This window comes from Cydia strobilella, chromosome 11 (assembly GCF_947568885.1).
Source record: "Cydia strobilella chromosome 11, ilCydStro3.1, whole genome shotgun sequence".
NCBI classification, from domain to species: Eukaryota; Metazoa; Arthropoda; class Insecta; order Lepidoptera; family Tortricidae; genus Cydia; species Cydia strobilella.
In genome coordinates, this window is record NC_086051.1 from 5,230,141 (window position 1) to 5,250,502 (window position 20,362).

The 20,362-nt window shown below is 41.0% G+C and overlaps 3 protein-coding genes across 10 annotated transcripts in view; 1 reads left to right on the top strand and 2 right to left on the bottom strand.

The window, feature by feature from the left end:
* The window catches only part of LOC134745406 (E3 ubiquitin-protein ligase MARCHF6), a 42,358-nt gene that overhangs the window by 7,401 nt on the left and 14,595 nt on the right, over positions 1–20,362 (bottom strand). Inside the window, exons 2-7 of the mRNA XM_063679446.1 lie at positions 9,973–10,057; positions 8,772–9,863; positions 7,070–7,321; positions 3,809–4,009; positions 3,129–3,317; positions 442–570 (exon numbers count right to left, since the gene is read on the bottom strand). Of these exons, the coding sequence (XP_063535516.1) occupies positions 442–570; positions 3,129–3,317; positions 3,809–4,009; positions 7,070–7,321; positions 8,772–9,827 (1,827 nt within the window). The 5' untranslated portion in view covers positions 9,828–9,863; positions 9,973–10,057. The remainder of the gene's footprint in view (positions 1–441; positions 571–3,128; positions 3,318–3,808; positions 4,010–7,069; positions 7,322–8,771; positions 9,864–9,972; positions 10,058–20,362) is intronic.
* The window catches only part of LOC134745383 (adenosine 3'-phospho 5'-phosphosulfate transporter 2), a 423,869-nt gene continuing 414,463 nt past the window's right edge, over positions 10,957–20,362 (top strand). For 3 of the 4 annotated variants that reach the window (XR_010128162.1, XR_010128161.1, XR_010128163.1), the window contains exons 1-6: positions 10,957–11,080; positions 11,237–11,589; positions 11,971–12,197; positions 12,629–12,855; positions 13,225–13,412; positions 14,526–15,598. Coding sequence is in view for 1 of the 4 variants with exons in the window: in XM_063679420.1 (XP_063535490.1) it covers positions 11,294–11,589; positions 11,971–12,197; positions 12,629–12,855; positions 13,225–13,412; positions 14,526–14,703 (1,116 nt within the window). In the remaining 3 variants the exon portion in view is untranslated. Of the gene's footprint in view, positions 11,081–11,236; positions 11,590–11,970; positions 12,198–12,628; positions 12,856–13,224; positions 13,413–14,525; positions 16,372–20,362 lie in introns of those variants that run through there. The other variant, XM_063679420.1, reaches the window with a different exon arrangement.
* Positions 15,866–20,362, bottom strand: part of LOC134745371 (tyrosine-protein kinase Src64B) — a 100,799-nt gene continuing 96,302 nt past the window's right edge. For 3 of the 5 annotated variants that reach the window (XM_063679405.1, XM_063679402.1, XM_063679403.1), the window contains 2 exons: positions 18,529–18,716; positions 15,866–18,125 (listed from right to left, as the gene is read on the bottom strand). In XM_063679405.1, the coding sequence (XP_063535475.1) occupies positions 17,391–18,125; positions 18,529–18,716 (923 nt within the window). In that variant the 3' untranslated portion in view covers positions 15,866–17,390. The remainder of the gene's footprint in view (positions 18,126–18,528; positions 18,717–20,362) is intronic. The other 2 variants (XR_010128159.1, XM_063679406.1) reach the window with 2 other exon arrangements.

Sequence of the window (20,362 nt, forward strand, 5' to 3'; positions counted from 1 at the left end):
ATCTGCATCTTTTTCTTCTAATGCTATCTCATCATTGGTCAGCTTTTCAAATATCTACAAAGCTACTGTTCCACGAAGATTGCTTTATGCTCATAGCGTTGATTTCGGATGCCTAATTAAGTCCTTAGCTACTGGACCGCGAGCCAGACGCAAATTTCGTCAGTCATCGCCTCCCGGGCGAAAACTCGTATAGCGGTTAACGGCTATGTATGATGACCCCTCGTGAACGTCAGCTGCCGCTCCGTTGGTGGGTTGAGGAATGTGTGTGGAACATTACCATAAAGATTATAGTAGATTACAATTACCAAAAGTGGAACATTACCATAAAGATTATAGTAGATTACAGTTTTCAGCATCTTCTTTTGTACGAAAGTGTACGTGAAAGTAATATGAGCGGCATATGGAGCACAAGACTAAGCTCCAGAAAGACCACGTCCTTACCAGTGTGAGAGCGCTGGCCAGCACTAAGGATAGAGATACCAAGACGAGCAGAGCGGCGAGCCGTAGCGGGAACCACGCCACACGGACGTATGGCTCGTAGCCGGCCGGGCCGTCGCGGCGCATTAGAGCCTGTCAATAAGCACATTTTTTTTTTGTTTATTTAGAACACAAACAGTCACATATACAGATGGATTTGAAGTACAACTGTACTTAACATACTTAAGAAACAGACCTGGAGGTTCATTATTAAGTACATAATGTTAACATACATTATGATAATGTTTGTAAAAAACATCACCTTCTCCCACTACATAAACGTCGACAGCTTGCGGATATTACATATATACTCAAAATTTTAAATGGTAACATTGATTGTCCTGAATTGCTCGCTAAGCTCTCCTTCAATACTCCATCTAGACCTAAAAGATACTTCCCTCCCCTCTCAATTCCATTTTCATCACGTAACTACAGAAAGAATAGCTTTCTATTGCGAGCTGGTAAAAGTCTAAATGAACTAACGAAAGAGTGTGATATTGACTTTTTTAATAGTAACATCACAACTATAAGACGGATTCTGGCAAACAAATTACCTAAGTGAGCGAGTCGTATGCGATAGCATATTCATAATAATATCACTGTATCGATTGATGTATTTTATTAATAAGTTTTGTTTTTCTTAGCTCAGTATATTAAGAGTATTGAATTGTGGGTATTTGATAAGTAGGTATTCACATTTTGAAATTAGTATTAGTTGAATACGTTGTAAAATTTTAGTGCTAACCACCAATTATGTGTTAACTTGTTGCTATTGGTGGGAACCTATAATTGGCTTTTTGTTATTTACTTATATAACTATTGTATAATTGATAGCTGTTGGTTCTCCGAAAATAAATAAATAAATAAATAAATACATAAAAAGAAGATCAAAGAAAAACATGAGCCTGTAGTATTGTACAATATTGTAGGATACGATACAATTTTCGAATGATGATGGTTTTGAAGTAGTGTTCGATTTAAAAAGCGCTCTAAGCTTAAGTACTTTAACTTGTTCGGTGCGGATGGCACGACAGGCGTGTCATCAATGTTTTCGTGTGGCGTATGACACGAGAGGCGTGTCATCATATTCTATGGCGTAAGGCACGCCTGCACGCCACAGCCTGAAGTTTTTCAAAATGGAACACGCAACGAATCGGTGGTTAATCCATTAGGTCGGGCTGCGCTCGCAGTCGAGGTACTTTTTTTTTAGGAAGATACACAGAGGTAACAATTGGATACACAACACAACTAATAAAGTACCTAAGTATCAAACATGCTTACAAACATACATACGTTACATAAGACTATAGAACAATTACAATTTTTTTTTTCTTTTTTTTTAAAGCAAAGTGAGTAGTATTACACTGCTATGGAAAAAGTAAGCTCCGCAGACCAATACTATATTTACCGAAAGACAATGAGAAGATATCTAGATTTACTTTTATTTATTTATTATTTATCTCTATCTAATCTTATTTATCTCGCCGCGCCGGCCGCCAAGCCCGCACCACGCTCGCACTCGAGGTACTTCAGACAGACACCCACCTGGTGCGCGGCGCCGAGCTGGTGCGGCGGGTGCGGCTGGGGCGCGGCGGGGTCGGGCTCGCCGCGCGCCTCGCCCAGCAGGTACGAGCGCAGCCCGAGCGCGCCGGCCGCCAGCCCGCACCACGCTCGCACTCGAGGTACTTCAGACAGACACCCACCTGGTGCGCGGCGCCGAGCTGGTGCGGCGGGTGCGGCTGGGGCGCGGCGGGGTCGGGCTCGCCGCGCGCCTCGCCCAGCAGGTACGAGCGCAGCCCGAGCGCGCCGGCCGCCAGCCCGCACCACGCTCGCACTCGAGGTACTTCAGACAGACACCCACCTGGTGCGCGGCGCCGAGCTGGTGCGGCGGGTGCGGCTGGGGCGCGGCGGGGTCGGGCTCGCCGCGCGCCTCGCCCAGCAGGTACGAGCGCAGCCCGAGCGCGCCGGCCGCCAGCCCGCACCACGCTCGCACTCGAGGTACTTCAGACAGACACCCACCTGGTGCGCGGCGCCGAGCTGGTGCGACGGGTGCGGCTGGGGCGCGGCGGGGTCGGGCTCGCCGCGCGCCTCGCCCAGCAGGTACGAGCGCAGCCCGAGCGCGCCGGCCGCCAGCCCGCACCACGCTCGCACTCGAGGTACTTCAGACAGACACCCACCTGGTGCGCGGCGCCGAGCTGGTGCGGCGGGTGCGGCTGGGGCGCGGCGGGGTCGGGCTCGCCGCGCGCCTCGCCCAGCAGGTACGAGCGCAGCCCGAGCGCGCCGGCCGCCAGCCCGCACCACGCTCGCACTCGAGGTACTTCAGACAGACACCCACCTGGTGCGCGGCGCCGAGCTGGTGCGGCGGGTGCGGCTGGGGCGCGGCGGGGTCGGGCTCGCCGCGCGCCTCGCCCAGCAGGTACGAGCGCAGCCCGAGCGCGCCGGCCGCCAGCCCGCACCACGCTCGCACTCGAGGTACTTCAGACAGACACCCACCTGGTGCGCGGCGCCGAGCTGGTGCGGCGGGTGCGGCTGGGGCGCGGCGGGGTCGGGCTCGCCGCGCGCCTCGCCCAGCAGGTACGAGCGCAGCCCGAGCGCGCCGGCCGCCAGCCCGCACCACGCTCGCACTCGAGGTACTTCAGACAGACACCCACCTGGTGCGCGGCGCCGAGCTGGTGCGGCGGGTGCGGCTGGGGCGCGGCGGGGTCGGGCTCGCCGCGCGCCTCGCCGAGCAGGTACGAGCGCAGCCCGAGCGCGCCGGCCGCCAGCCCGCACCACGCTCGCACGAGGTACTTTAGCCAAGTGCGCGTGTGCGACTGCTCTAGCAAAGCAGGAAGGATCACCTGAAACAAAATACAATTTTTAAAACTAATATTTCTTACTTAATCGAAACTGATGGTTTTTAGCCGACTGATGAAACGGGCGCGTCCGCCTACTGAATACCTGCGTACGGCCAAAGTTTAAAACTAGTGAAAACCCACGAGCTCAATAGACGATGCGTACGCATTGGCCCTCTTTAATAGCTTTCGTTTTTCTTCTATGCTTGCAGGAATGTCCATGCTTATTTGCAATTGCACAAGCCATTGGTCAACGTGCGTTTCTGCGAGGATAGCCATGCTATACAAACAATGCGGGCTTCATGAAGCGCAGCACAAAAAGAAGCACCTGCAGTAGCAACGGCTCATGATAAAACTAGCAACGGAAGAAGAATGAGGTACCGCTAAAGAAGCCGATCGTGGAGCACAATAACACCAATTTGCGGCCGGCTTCCGACCGATGATTGAAGCACCACTAAAGGTCCTTCCTTTGTACTAGCAGTAAGACTGTATCTCACTTGCAACAGCAGCAGCTCAAGGCTGAGCTCGTTGACGGGCGCCTCGGCGTGCACGGCCACGGCGTAGGGCAGGAAGCCGGGCAGCGCATGCTTGATGACGCGGATGGGCAGCCACAGCATGAACAGCACCGCCGTGCCGAAGATCATGGCCGACGCGACCAGTCGGTGGATGTGGCTCCATACTGATAGATGGATCATTTCCTGGCAAAAAATAATAGTCGTACGCTGTTTTATTAAGTGCAGATAATTTGTTATCGTGTAATAATGTCGTGGGGGTTTTATCACACTGACTCATTTCTGGATTTGGTGCCAGTGAGATAGGACGGCCTCATATGGTGTCTTTTTTTTTTATTATTATTTATTAAGAAACAAACAGTCTTATAAAACAGATGAGTATTTAAAGTAACATTTTTCTGGCAATAGACCTATAGTTTCCTATATGTAAACGACTATTAATAAAAACTTATTACTAAGTACAAATGACAAACAATACATGCATATTGTACATATAGTCCGACAAGAAATTGCAGAAAATTAATAAGAAGAAGATGGCAATAATTTAGTACGGAGTTTTTTTTTTTTGTTTAATTTTATTTAATTTCTACCACTTCATGCCGCACCACATGTGTGACGAGATATATGATGAAATCTTAAATTTACAATCGGGTATTTTTATTTCAAAGACGAATAAGCTAATTTCTTAAACAATCTCAATGAGCTGCTAAATATGTCCACGTTTTGGCACTTTTCATTGTACAACCTACATGTGCGTTTAATGTATGAGTGCTGCGCATGTTTAGTTCTGCTGCTTTTGATGCTAAATAACATTTTATTGCGACAACTACGTTCTGTTCTGCGGGGTACGCGTAAATCTATATTTTGCAAAAGTTCAGGGGCATCTACTAAATTATTGAAAATTTTGAATAAGAAAATTAAATCGGTACAGGAGCGTCTTAAGGAAAGAGATTCAAGATTGTATCTGGCTAAGGAGGTGGCGTAACTTTTGTAATTTCTACCTGTTCGGAATTCAAGAGCCTTTATGAATATTTTTTGTAATCTTTCTATTCTGTTTCTGTGTACATCATGACAGGGGTTCCATACTACAGAAGCAAATTCTAAGCGACTTCTGACATAGCTATTATAAAGTAATTTATACGTCAGGGGTCTTCGAAAGGGTTTTGCAACGCGAAGAATAAAGCCTAACTGTTTATATGCTTTATTTAGGATATTATCGATATGAAGATTAAAGGTTAATTTTGTATCCATTATTACACCCAGATCGCGTATACTATCCCTCCGAGTTAAAGTGCCTCCGCATAACGTATAATTGTGTAATATGGGCTGTTTTTTTCGTGTAAATGTGATTACGGAATATTTGTCATTATTTAAAAAGAGGTTATTTTGAGCGCAGTAATCCTCAAACCTTTTCAGATCGTCTTGCAAATCAAAACAGTCAGTGTGCGATTTAATAACTCGGTATATTTTGGTATCATCTGCATAAAGAAGGGTTCTAGAGTTGGACAAACACTCCGTAATATCATTTATGTACAGGATGAATAACAACGGTCCCAAATGCGATCCCTGTGGGACGCCAGACGTGGTCTGTTTGAAGACAGATGAAAAACCTCCCAGTACTACAGCTTGTGATCTATTCTCCACGTATGATTTAACCCACCGGAAAAGGTCACCATGCATACCAAGGTTCCATAGTTTTAACAAGAGCGTATTATAAGAAATTTTATCAAACGCCTTTGCGAAATCTGTATACACTGCATCGACCTGATATTTATTGTCCATGGCATGACGTATAACCTCGCTAAAAGACAAAAGATTACTTTCGACGCTTCGACCTTTGTAGAACCCATGCTGGTTTGGATTGATATGCCGACGAACGGCATAAGAAAGCTGATCGGTTACAATTTTTTCTAAGATTTTGCCAAATTGACACAATTTATACCTATTTCTATAGGTCTATAATTTTCGATATTCTGACTGATATTACCCTTGGGTATCGGTGTTATCCAAGCTGTTTTCCAGATTTGTGGAAAGTGTCCTTTATTAATAGATTGCCTGAAAATCCAAGTGATAGGAAATACTAATGTGTCCGCGCATTTGCTTATTAATAGTGGGTGTATTCTATCAGGACCAGCGCCCTTGTTTACATTTACTAACTTTAAATATTTAAGAACTAACTCGTATGTTAAATTAATTGTATTAATGTTAAAAACCGGTTTTAATGGGGGTTCTAGACAATCGACATCCAGAGACGGTAAGGAAGATATTTCAAAGACAGATTGAAAATGATTGCTGAACAAGTTACAAATACTTTCCCCGTCCGAAACTGAGACACCTTTGTAATACATAGTCTGTGGTATACCTTTATTTGAAATAGTAGACTTCACAAAATTCCAGAAAAACTTGGAAGAATATTCGATTCTATTTTCGCTAAATTCGATGTACTTTTTATAACAATCTTTTTCAACTGCATCAGCTCTTTTTCTTAATATTTTAAACGTTTCGTAATCTAAAGGATTTCTAAAACATTTCCATAGTTTATGGAATTTTCTTTTTTCTTTTAATATTTTCTTTAGGGGTCTACTATGCCATACCGGAGTTGCGCGCGAAGTGTTTGAAGGAAGACGGGGTACATGTTTATCCATTAAATTATATAATAAGCTGTAAAATTTTGTTACACAAGCGTCCACATTTAAACCCTTAAAGAATGCATTCCAATCTGTATTTGACAAATCAAACAAATGTGTCTTGGAGGATTATATAACAAAGTGATCAAGTTATATTGTAATACTTTCTATTTAGGTAATAAAAAGACGACGGCGACGTTAAAGCTAGGCGACGTGACGTCACTACCAGTCAAAATGGGGTATTTTCATTTCAATACATAACCCTTGGAGTCCCAGGGGTCTAAATTTACAAGCTAAAAAACTAAATTGAAGTTTTTAATTTAAAATTAAACTTTTACTGTTATTTCGCACATCATATCACTTCTGTAGGTCTCAAGAGGTCAAAAATATCGTAAAAACATCAGTGCCGGATTAAGCCAGTGCGGGGCCTGTAGCAAATTCTATCATTGGACTCATAGACTGTTGTAATTTTGTCGGACGAAGTGAAACTTAGGTTTTTTACGGCCACAATGCGTAGGTGCGCGGGGCCCCGGGGGCGGGGTGGCATTTGCTACTTTTGCCACGTGGCTAATCCGCCACTGAAAAACATTGAAACTTCACAAGAAAATAAAACACAAACCTGCACGGGACTAAAATCAGGATCATTCAAGTTCTTCAAAAACCAAAGAACACCAGGTCTCAGTACTTCTCTTAGTAGCAGTATGAATGATGCGAAGTAGTACACATAGACCATGCCCACAAGCCAGTGGATGAACATGAGGGTCCAGGGGGCAGCTTGGAGACTGGCTTCTCGGTCCTTAAGGGTGGCATCGAACATGGAGAGGGAACAGAGGTCCAGCCACCAGCCGCATACTAGCGGGATTACTCCGATCTGGGGAAAGGAAAATAAAACGAAATATAAGCTAATTGATATTAAACACATCCATAGCTGCTGGATAATAAATGTATGGAATTGATCTGTATAAGTATAAATGGTATCTGTGGTATATTTCCCACGTAATCAAAAAACGAAAATCGAAATTTCGTTATCTGCTACTATCAGCACAAATATGGTAGAGCAATAGAGAGGCAGATTATGCAGATAACGAAATTGTGATTTTTCGTTTCTCGCGGTAAGCGTGCTGGATTTCAACAGATTAATTAATATGTACTTTAAGAACTGTAAGGGTTCCAGTCCCACCATTTCTCTTATGGAACCCCTCTATATACACATGCCTAAACTTGTTTCTTTATTGACATTATTATTGGATGCTACTTATTATGGTCCCAATAGGGAATATTACGCGAGAGCTGAGGTTCTATCGCGAAGCAAGAAAATCGAAATTTCGGTATCTAACATCTCTGTCACTCTTGCATATCCAAGCGATAAAGAGGTAGATAGCGATAAAGAGTTAGGTCCTCTGTATCAAATTTTATTATCTCTGAAAACTTGTCAAAAACCTGTTAAAGGTACAGTATGTATAATTAGAGTTTTGAATGATTCACGGTTAGTTTCACTAGACTTATATTTACCGGGATATAGACCGTGATTACCTTTTGTATTCTGCTATCTTCAGTCACCCGTGAACATGATGCATGTAACTGCGTCGAAATATCGGGAGCTCACAAATAATACAAAAGGTAATCAACTAATCACGGTCTATATCCCGGTCAATATAAGTCCAGTATGTATAAGTTACTCTATGGTTCACTAAAGGGGACAGTGCTGCACTCTGGCGGCAGAACATTGCAAACAACACCCCCTATTACACTTAAGGATAACTAAAAAATAACTGATAACAACCATGATCTCAGCATAAGGACCTACATATGTATTAATATAATATGACTGAAATAATTGTAAATAGTCTTGAATGGGGTTGGCAACTGCCAAAGGTTTGCATAGATGGCGCCATCATAGCTTGCCCCTTTTTCTATGAGATTTGGCTTAAAGGGCTGGCATCCAGGGCATAAAATTCCATTTCAAAAAAAAATTACACAATTCTAGGGATTGGCGGGGCAAGCTATGATGGCGCCATCTGCTAAATACTTCGACTGGCCAACCCCATTGTGTCTACTCTACAATGTTTACGAGTCCAACATTAAATTGTAATAGACTTATTATGCATGTTTCGATTAATTTTGCATGAAACACAAGGTTTCATATCAGATTGTAGTTTAATTTACATTTAGTAACACAGTTAGTAATAGGAATTATTCGTTCATAATGTAATAAATTACTGTAATTAGTAGTTGCAATTGCACAATTTAGAAATTACTTAAACATAAATATTTATGACATCTGCAATTGATAATTATAATTGTAAGAATAAATCACTTACCTCCACAACTGACAGCAAAGCCACTTTCACAACCACATAGCAGAATCCCAACGCCTTCTTGGCACTGCGGAGGCGGAGCAGCGATGCTGCCCCGTGCAGCACGGCCAAGATGGCTCCGACCAACACATAGCCTGCTAGTGCTGTCAGGGGCCCCGAGAATGGTCCATCTGCATTAAGCCCAGCCATTGCTGCCCCCAATCTCCCTATATGATATGGGCAGAATGCGAACACCACTATAAACAATGTATTTAGTGACACCACCCAGAAGACATGCTCCAAGAAAACCATAGAGCCATCTAAGCCCAGTAGGCGCGCCCATGTTAACTCTTCCGCTGCAGCTCTATCCCATTCCATAGGGTTCCAATTTGCTTCATCTCCAACTATTAAATCCCCTTCTGCAGCTTCTGGGGCCTCCTCCCTGGCTCCCCCGTCATCCCCCGCTCCATCATTCACCCTGTCATTGTTATTATCAGGTAATGGAGCATCTTCAGCAGCAGGCGGTGGAATATTCTCTCGTTCCATCCAGTCAGGGCCTCCTCCATGCATTATCTGTTCTCGTAGCCATACTAGGCCGATAAATGAGAATAAAGTACATGTCACAACAAAACATCCTGAGAAAACGTCCTTAGCCAGGTTCTCAGCCGAGACTATGTCAAATGGTAAAGAGATTACAGGGTCCAGGGAGCCCAAGAACAAGCTGCGGTAGGTCCTACAGGCCGTGAGTGGCACTATGCCGAGCCAGGCAAGCGCTACTAAAGTATAGTGGAGCCAGTCCTTCACAGCTGACGCGACTGACGTCACAAGCCCGCCGACCACGTCCCGGATCGGCAGCCGGCCCGGCATGTCCGGCGAGTAAATCGGCATAAACGAAAACCGGTGCCCGCACAACTCGCAGATCTCGTTTCGCGAGTATCGCATCCATTGAACGAGACATTCCTGATGTATCCATTTTATAGACCCGGTGCAGATGCACGGGTGGAACAATGGCCGGTCCGACGTCGCCTCGGAGCGACAGAACCGGCAGAAGTCCGCTCCGGACGCGTCCGAGTCCATCATTATCCTTAATCCAGTTTGGCTACTCGGTTACAAGACCTGCGAAAGTTGACATGACAGCAAAATTATTCGCGCAAATCGCATAATATAAACTTCTACGTGGCTTAGAAATTTAGCACAATAAACACTAAACAAAAACACTGCGTACCTACACAATAAAATTGATAAGCATGAAATAAACGGGCCTATTTAATTAAAAAATTGGCAAATTCCTCTTTGTTTGTTAAACCACAGTCCACACATGAAATAGGGTAGCCAGGAATTAATGTCATTTTTATAAAACTGTACCAAATATAACATTATTCTACCGAATTGGTAGGAATAGGGTATGTACAGTAGCTTAATGAGCTCGTTTCATTAGTGAAAATCACAAACTACTAAGAAGATACTACGTGTGAAAATTGAATTTTGTCAAGTCAGTAATAGACCACGAGCCAGGAACAAATTTCCATGAACAATTGCCTCCCGGGCGATAACTCGTTAACGGTTATGTATGATCAACCCTCGTGGACGTCAGCTGCCGCTCCGTTGGTGGGTTGAGGAATGGCAGCCACCGAAACAAGTAAAAAAAAATTGTTTTGTCATCGCCTCCCGTTTGATACTTTGTTAGATGATAGTTTAAATGCTATTGTCAATTTAAAAAATCGTCAGCCGGTTGTATCGCGGTGGAAAGAACGTCAGCTGGTCACATGAACATGTAAAAAATTAGCGCTTTACCATTTTATGATAGTGAAAACAAAATAATGAAACTTTACATGTAGCATTCCATCGGGCATTTCAATAAACGAATTACGCATTAAGCATAGGGTTAGTGTGCCACAGGACGAATACATTGACGAATGCTAATAAGGGAAAAATAAATTCTTCCAAATGGTAGGAAAATATTGATTACGAAGCTGACAACACTGTACTTATTTTTTAAATAAGAATTACTTAGAAACAGACCCATTTAACCATGTCAATGATTACATTTATATTATTAGCCCATCAATCACAGAACACATATTTCCTGAAAATTTAAAGCTTTTTAAATATATAAATAAATATAAATATTAATTTATAATGTTACCAGCCATACAGACAGCTAATGTCAAATTAAACAGCTGTATCTTGTCAACTGTCAAAATGCTGTCAACGCTGTCATGCTACATGCTATTCAAGAGTTGCTCAGGAGGTGGAGCTTTGAAAATAGAGGCTACGTGTCTCGAAATAATAAGTGCATTTAAATAAGTTATCTTACCACATAATTAGAAGAGGTGACGCAAGATATTTTACTTACAAACCTCCTAAATATTTTTATCGTTTACATTTACAAAGATTAAAAAATATTGAGGTTTTCATCCACGCAGTTCAATGTATTATTTACAAAACACTTGAAACTATGCGGTCCTAAACAACAATTTCCGTTTCAGATGAAAACAAAAATCATAATGAAGATTTAAAACGACAAGAATCTTTCTAAGGACACAATGTCTTCCAAAGACACTATTATTAAGATTGATGACTCAAAAAATGGCAGAGAGAGTCAAAAAACAGAGATTAATATACTTTGCCTCAATCTAACGCCATACAGCCAGCTAACACAGTTCCTTTGTTGTTGTATATTTGTATTTATTTGCTATTTAGCCTATGGATTTTACCTAGAGCTCATATTTTCTGAGCCAGAGGTGAAGCCTGTGAGTTTGTATATAACTTTAGTACAATTTATTATAACTATGGCCCTCAGTTATGTGGAATCGTTGATAAGGAATCCGATTAAGAGAAAGTGAGTATTAATTATGTTTCCCTAATTAGCTTTTAAACCTACTGAGATTATACAGAAAGCCTTCTTGTGTCTGTAATTTTGTCATAAATGAAACTGTTTGTCATTTTCACGGTACACATAGCTCATGCATATGTTTTTGTGCATTGTGTACTATTTCAACTAAGTGCCACAAAAGATGACTCCATATATTATATTATGACAGTATTGATGGAATAAGTCCATGATAAGATTGCTTGAAGCTTTTAGCTTATTACAATCACTCACTCACTCACTCACTCCTCCAATCAATCACTCACTCACTCAATCACTTTAAACTTTAAATTTGGTGTTATTTAAAATATATGTTTAGATTGAATATAAAACAACAATTTACTGTTACAGAGTACCATTAAAAATATATGCCTTACTAGCAGCATTGACACTTGGAACCATGTCACTCTCAAACCTAGCACTAAGTTACCTAAATTACCCGACGCAGCTGATCTTCAAGAGCTGCAAGCTCATACCGGTGATGATTGGGAGCATCATTATACTGGGGAAGAGATACGGTTTCCTGGACTATGTTGCAGCTGTAGTCATGTGTATAGGTCTTACAATGTTTACTTTAGGTAATACTCATTTTAAGCCAAATAAAAAGTTTACTCATTTTAAAAATACCAATATTAATCCCATACTTTCAGACTAGTAGTCGGAGAACTTAATTTAAGAATAGCTAAATGTTTTTATTTTTATTTGGGGATTATCTGTAATTTTTATTACAGATAATCTTAATCTTACTCAGATTAACCCCCCTCCTTTAATCTATCTTACTAAGATTAACGTTTTTTTTAACGTGGTTTTACTTAGAGAGAGACAATAAATACATAGAAAACAATCAAAACTTTGAAACAAATATTTATTATAGGAATTTTACCTATGTTGATTTGATTAGTCACCATTTTCATATTAAATGACACATATTATGTGTAGTAATGTAATACCTATTTACTTTACGAATCTTGGAATTAGTCTTAATGGCAATTTAAATTATCCGTTTCAGCGGACTCAATGACATCTCCAAACTTCGACATAATCGGAGTGATTGTGATATCCCTAGCTCTCCTGTGCGACGCCATCATCGGCAACGTGCAAGAGAAGGCCATGAAGCAATTCCAGGCATCCAACAATGAAGTGGTTTTCTACTCTTATGCCATTGGCTGCGTTTATTTAGTAGTCATTACAGGGAGTACGGGGATATTGACTAAAGGATATGTTTACTGCTCAGAGGTGAGTTTAAACATAATAATACTAAGACGGATAAAACTTTTACATGGGAAAGCTATTTTACCCTCTCTTGTTACGTTCGAAACAGATGGCCTAGGAAGTTACAGCTTAATGATTGATGATTTCCATGCCATTATGCGCAAACGCGTCGCGTCCCTGATGCGCCGTGCGCGCGGCAGCACCAACGGGCTCCTGAGTGCGGTCGCAGGGGCATATGACAGCCCGATATTTGGCTTAAGCTTTTTAATTTAATTTAATTTTTTTAATGTACGAACTCTTAACTTGCTATCTACTTCAGCGATTTTTGCGGCTACAATATTTGTAAATTAATGTTCCAATTTAACTTCTTAATATCCCCGTGTCTATTTTCAGGTCGGCAGCCCGCTAACCATGTATGCCAACATATTCCTCTTAAGCTTGAGCGGGTACCTCGGCCTGCAGGCGGTGCTAACTCTAGTCCGGATAAGCGGGGCCACGGTGGCGGTCACCGTCACCACTATGCGGAAGGCGCTGTCTATCGTCATTTCGTTTGTGCTGTTCAGCAAGCCGTTCGTTTTCCAGTAAGTTACTCAGAACAAATGATTGTATATTTAAAATGAGATGACTACTCAAAGTAAGATCCCAGTCAAATTTTACAGTTAATTTAGATGGCGTTGTACCACAAAACATGGTGCCATAAAGCGCTACCTACTTAAGCTATCTCGGGGACACGGGTTTGCTTAGACTGCACACACACTGCGATCAATTGGTAGTCTTTACTTATTAAAGGCAGCCGACTGGGGCGCATATCAGTTTCTTCGCGAGCGAGGATTTTGATTTCCCGACTTGATCAATTTGCCAGTTATGAATTTCAGTTCCAGATGGATTGATGTTTCATGAGTGGACTTGAACCGGTAGTTACTTACTGGTTACTTAGTCGTATGATCAAATCATCACCATTATTAGTCTCCCTCGAAGATCTCCGATAAAGACCTGTTCAAGCTATCCTCATTTAGATGAGTTCCCGGCGATTTTATTAGACCTTTATTCGACTTTCTCTAACGCCTTCTAGTTCACGCTCGCCTAAAGAACCTTTCTGCCCCATCGGTTCTACTGTCCGCGAGCGAATTCCGTGCACGGCTGAGGAATGTTGGGCGTCATGACCACAGATATAGTTCTGTGGTCATGACAGAGTAGTGTCATTTTGTACGTCGGGCGCGGCGCACACCCTCCCACTTTCTCGACCTCCGAATGCACGGAATTGGCGCGCGGACAGTACGACCAAAGATAGATATAACTCCGTAATAGATGGATACAGTCTTAAGGAAAAAACGTGCCTCGAAAATCAAGAAAATTTAATTCTCGTTCAGAGGGCGCTACTAGTTTTGGCCTACTGTCGTATAGATGGCGTTGACGGTTTCGTTTGTTATTTAACAATTTTAACGCATATCAGTGAAAGAACATGGGTCAAAATCATAAAAATAAATAATGCAAATAAAAAAAATCATTTATCTATATTTAAATACATTTTATCATATTTTTATAAATCTTCATTTTTACTTTTAAAGTGCGTCGACAGATAGCAGTGAATTTACTGGGGTTACAAAATTCACTATGACAGTACCGCTCTAGTATAAGTTACTCTATGGTATGACCAAACTCCCCTCTTTCTTAAACATACCTTTCTTTTCCAGATACGTATGGTCCGGCATGCTGGTGGCCCTAGCGATATACCTGAACCACTGCAGCAAGAAGAACCCGGGCTATGTACCCGGTATAGTTCTCGCCTGCTTGCATTACACGCAGTCCTTCTACCAATCAGAGTATAGGTATTTAAGGATGAAGTCCAAAATTTATTCAGACACTGTATAAATACCTAGGAAGGTTTGATTTAATTGGCTTATAGAATAGTTATACCGCTGACCGCTACACACGCCTACATAAGATTTTAAAACGTTGGTGCGGGTTTTGAGACTGCACCTGTATTAGACAATACTTTTAAGAGTATTTTTGGAGTGTAACTCAAAAGGACTGGTCCTGTAATAAATGTGACGTTTTCAATCAAAAGGTACCACATTGACGCGTTCCATAAGGACGAAATTTGCTTGTATTTACATAAAAATAACCTGACAGAGCGTCCTTATGGCAAGTGACAATGTTGCACCTTATGCTTGAAAACGACACAAATATTCCGTGATACAATTTTTCGTTCTAATTAAACAAGAGTAATGGCAAATGATCCCTATTGAATAATCATACTTGGATATGAAGACAACGCACTTTGATACATGTTGCAGAAATGCTGAGTCTACTCAAGGAAAAACTCAAGTTTTTATTGAGACCTAATAAATGAACTAATGAATAAAAATCTGAGTGACGATGAGGACTCGAATAACAGCATTTGTTGTAGGCATGTCTACTACACTTGTTTTCATATGTAGCAGTCAGTCGCGGTCAATAAGTAAAGAATTGAACGGCATAGCCGGTAGCATATTTCTAAGATGGACTTGTCGGTATTCTTTACAACGCCCAAGTTTTCATCAGTCTTGTACAGTTTCTATCAACCATATTGTTCGTAAGTACCACAAGTGTCTCTTACCGTCGCACGTATAATTTCAATTAAGACGGTTTTTACTTTATATAAATATTCTAGAATCAATCCTTTACATTGTGATAATTACTTATTTAAAATATTTATTTATGATTATTAGCAACAGTTACTTTAATAATTGTATGACAAAAATACGATACATTTTGAAGTATTATGGTAAATATTGTAACAAAATGAGATTACGAATGTCGCAAATATCACTACACCTTATAAAACGACGTCCCCCGCCGCTTCTGTCTGTTTGTGTGTTTGTATGTTCGCGATAAACTCAAAAACACTGAACGGATTTTCATGCGGTTTTATATAAACTTTATTACGTACCTATTTAAACTCACGCCGTTATTATTTGAGTACTTTTGTACTATTTTATTCTTATATTTATGTTCAAAGCTGTAAATGTAAAATTTGAATAAAAATTACATGTTTTATATCAATGACATTTATTTCATTGTATGTACAAAACCTTAAAAATCTAGTCAATTTTCATACAAAAGTGTCGAAATTTAACGTGTTTGAATATTTGGAATGTTATTTAAGACACTATTTTTCATTGGCTTCATACACTTCCTAAGATGATGAGATGATTAAGTGACTAAAGCAAGGATTATGCTTGTTAGGGCACTCGCACACCGCCGCGATCTCGCCACTACTTTGCTATACAGGCCAAGTATAAAGGCAGTCTTAAACTTGTGACAGAACTGACCGCAAAATTGTACAGCAAAGCCGTCTTAAAGAATCCACAGCAAGTGTCCAGGCATAAGTGTAGAAAAACAGAAAATATTAGTTACATTAGGACAGGTAACCAACATTAAGATCAATGATCAGTCGTTTAAATTGAAATTAGTTTATAAATATTTTACAATTGTTACATGTCAATAGATAATTGGTCAAAATTATACTAAAGTTACACAGGTCACAAGTTCTAACTATGCTAGAAATTAAATACGTTCCCTCTACGCCTACCATTCGCTCACAATGTACAAATCTCTTTGGTATATGGTCCTAAAGCTAGGTTCATTGATTTGTCTTTTTACATCAGGGCACTCCTTTGCTGGGACAAAACTGATTATTATTGCACAATGTGACTTGAAGTGTAGATTGCTTGCAATTGGCAAAGGAGCGAGTATATATTTGATTTATTATAAAGACTTGGCAGTATTTTTTAATTTGTACGCAATACAGGTTTACAATGTGTGTACAATAAAATTAATTTGCAAAAAACATGGGACAACTGATATTGGTATGATGAGAACATTGGAAAATATGAATGAGGCGTGTTTTGAGATCTTTATTAGTTTTTTTTTAAATTTAATTACTGTAGTGTTGTGCCTTAAGTGATAATGTATCACATACCATTTTAGAATATGAAAAATATTGTGTTAACATTTTATATCGTTTTTAATCTTATTGCTTACGTTTATAGTGAACATTCTCTTTTGTACAAAATGCAAAACAATACTACGTGCGCTCATAAAGCTACCGTCGCTAATAAATAAGAAACTATAAAGTGAAAATTTGCACAACTATAGTGCGACATAAAATAGTAGAAATTAAATAAAATGGAACAAAAAAAAATTCCATACTAAATTGTTGCCATGTTGCATTTTGCGTCAAAAATGTGACAGTTACGTAGGAAGTGGCGCCCTCGTTTATTTTCTACAATTTCTTGCCGTACTATATATTTTACTCTTAAAAATATTTTAGTGGACTTATGCGTAATTTCGTAATCGGTGTTACCGCACGCGGTTTGGAAACGGAAGCCGGCCAATAAAAACGACAAGCTCACACATTCCTGTATTGTTATAACGCTTTTGAGTATAAAAATACTAAAAGTATGAAATCGTAGCGTTCTCTAGGCACCGGAAGCGTCCGTCGCCACGATTCCATAATTCGCTAAGGACCTTACACAGTCTCGCACTATTACCTACTATATCACAGCACCTAAGCACTAGTCTTGCACTTCTCTGTACGGTATCTCACTGGTCACCGTGAAGGACTCGAAGTAGTGGTTGAGGAACTCGAACGTGGGCCGCTTCTCCGGGATGCCGTCCCAGCACTGCAGCATCAGCCGGTAGATGTCGTCCGGCAGGCAGTGCCCCACCGGCTTGGGCATTCTGTACCCTCGTTCCACTTGTTCTATCACCTCTTTCCCGTGTAGTCCCGGGTACGGTATCTGTCCGTACGTGAACAGCTCCATTAGTAGTATACCATATGACCATACGTCGCTTTTGATTGAGAATCTTCCGTAAATGATTGCTTCGGGGGCGGTCCATTTGACCGGGAAACGCGACCCTTGTTTGGGGCAGTATTCGTTGTCTTCTATAACTCTCGCGAGACCGAAGTCGCATATTTTCGCTATGTTATTCTCGCCTATTAGTACGTTTCTGGCGGCTAAATCTCTGTGTATGAGGAGTTTGGATTCGAGGTATTCCATGCCGGAGGCGACTTGCGCGGCGATGTAGATAAGGTCTTCGAAGTGTAGGAATTTGCCCTCTCCGTTTCTGAGGAATTCTAGGAGACTGCCTTTGCTCATGTACTCTTGGACTATGTAGACGGGTTCCTGTGTCGAACAGACCGCGTATAACGCGACCAGCCTCTTGTGCCTGAACTTCTTCATGATAGCTGCCTCCTGCAGGAATGCTTGCGTGGACATGGTGCCCTCTCGTAGTGTCTTCACGGCGACCTGAAAGACCGTTGAATTAGAATTAGTATAAAATTAGTTTATTTTGCGTAAGGAAACGAGTTTTTAGAAAGTAATTTATGACAGTGTAAAACCGGCTGGATTATTCAGCTCCGTTGCATAAACACAATCGGTTATCTATTGATCAAGTAATATATTACATTAAATTGACTTCGATGAGTGAATTCGGGAAATGAACACAACGTCCTTAATTATTTTGGCCTAGACTTGTTCGCTTAACATTACACTCGATTGTTTATACTGATACATTGATAAGTCTGATTTACATTCAGCGAGACAATGGGAGTGTTTAACAAATATTCTTTATTGCATATCTCAACAACTTTGCCTTTATTTGAGTATTTTGGAACGAGTAAGAGAAACCATAAGTTAAGCATCAACTCACCTCAATATTATTCCGCCATTTTCCGTAGTACACTTCTCCGAAGTTGCCCTGGCCCAGTTTCCTGATGAGCTGCACCTCGCTCCTCGGGATCTCCCACTTGTCGCGCAGCTCGGGCCCGAGGTCCCACATCTGCGGCTCCGGCTTGGGGCAGGGCCGCGCCAGCACGTGGCAGAGGCCTAGCGCGTTCTCTGCAATACGTCAGCACCTTTACTTAGATAATGTTGTATCAAGGGTTATATATAGGGTTTGGTGAATGACATGCTCGATTTTTACTATTCAGTATTCTGCATTTAGGCCCTTTCCTGACTTGGCAGTAAAGAATCGGTGCGACATTACTTAGCCTCCCCAATAATCGGGTTCCTACGTACAGTTGCCATCAAAAATAGTGTAGCAGCCAACGTGCTCAAAAATAAATATATGGACACGCCTTGATGGACACGGCTTTTTTCTTAGTGTAGTAAACCCCTATAGGAAAGGCAAATATTAGAAACTCACTCTAACTCAGCTCTCGTGGATGCCCTAAATGCGGGTTGTTATGCTACAAGTATAAGTTGTCATTGTCAGCTAAAATTTATATGATCGTGAAAAGGGAAAGATAATGATCGCGGTCGTTAATTTGGTTGGGGGATAGGTACTATTAGTTTCATTCAGGAAAGACGCCAAAAATGTGTCAACGCTGTGGAAAAGGCGTGACTCTTTGGCTTGGCGTTGTGACTACTAAACTGTAACGTTCCCTAATGCCCGTATTATGTGTTGCCTCGCGTCTCCTTGAATACAAATTTCTACTTGTATAAGCATGTTGCTAGAGTATGTAAATACATAATAAATTATTTTATCATGAAGAAACACCAATTGAAATCATCAGTAATTTTTGACACCTAGCCAGTTGATTGTAATCTAATGATTGTGACACCCCTAGCAACAAACAAACGTCTAGACTAGAAGCTACTCTAAATTAATAGTTGTATTATAAAATATAAAATAAATTAAACAACCGAATGAAAACCCCATAACATTTTATATCCGCCAACTCCTAGGCTAATTAAATTGCCCGTAAAATAATTACGAACCCTTACAATGTCCACAAAACAAAGTCCCCGAACAAAAGCCATTTGGGCAAAGAATACAAACAAAGGCCTGTATAGTTGCCTTATATTCGGGTGTAACCCACATGCGAGCCAACTGTATGTAAATCGGTGGACGTTTGGAATTAGGGTGGCGGCGCTGGATTAGATCAGCCAGAGACGGCGGAGTAATAAAAACAGCTTATTGCTTTGCTAAGTTGTTTTCCCTTAAAATCATTGTAAACTTAGATCTTTTGCCTCCTATATGACAAACAAAAAAAGGTGGCGTCATTTTACAGAGGTTATTCGGTTAAAGATAAATTAGGTAACGTAACTTTTTATTTATTTAAATGATGATTCTTACATATGATGATAATATATTCGATTTTCTCCCATAACATAAACAACAAAGTGTATAAAGTAAAACAATGTTCAATTAATTCTTGTAATATAGACTAGGTACTACTACTAGACTAATATGATAAGTTAATTACGGTAGAACATCAAAAATGAAACCCTAAGCGTTAGTGAATTTCTATAAATGCAGTGCCAAAGGTCAATGAATCGTAAATCTTGAACTGGCTTAAATTTGTCCCAACAATAATATTGAGAGACGCAACTTTTAGCAGTCTTTACTATTCGTTCGTGTTTGGTTCTACAGTCGTGACTCAAGCCGGGTCGATAAGCACGATTTCATAAAAAAGCCTACATGGCGATAGACGGAAGTGCATGTAGAAAGCGATTGTCATCGCGTTAGTCATTTGAATGTT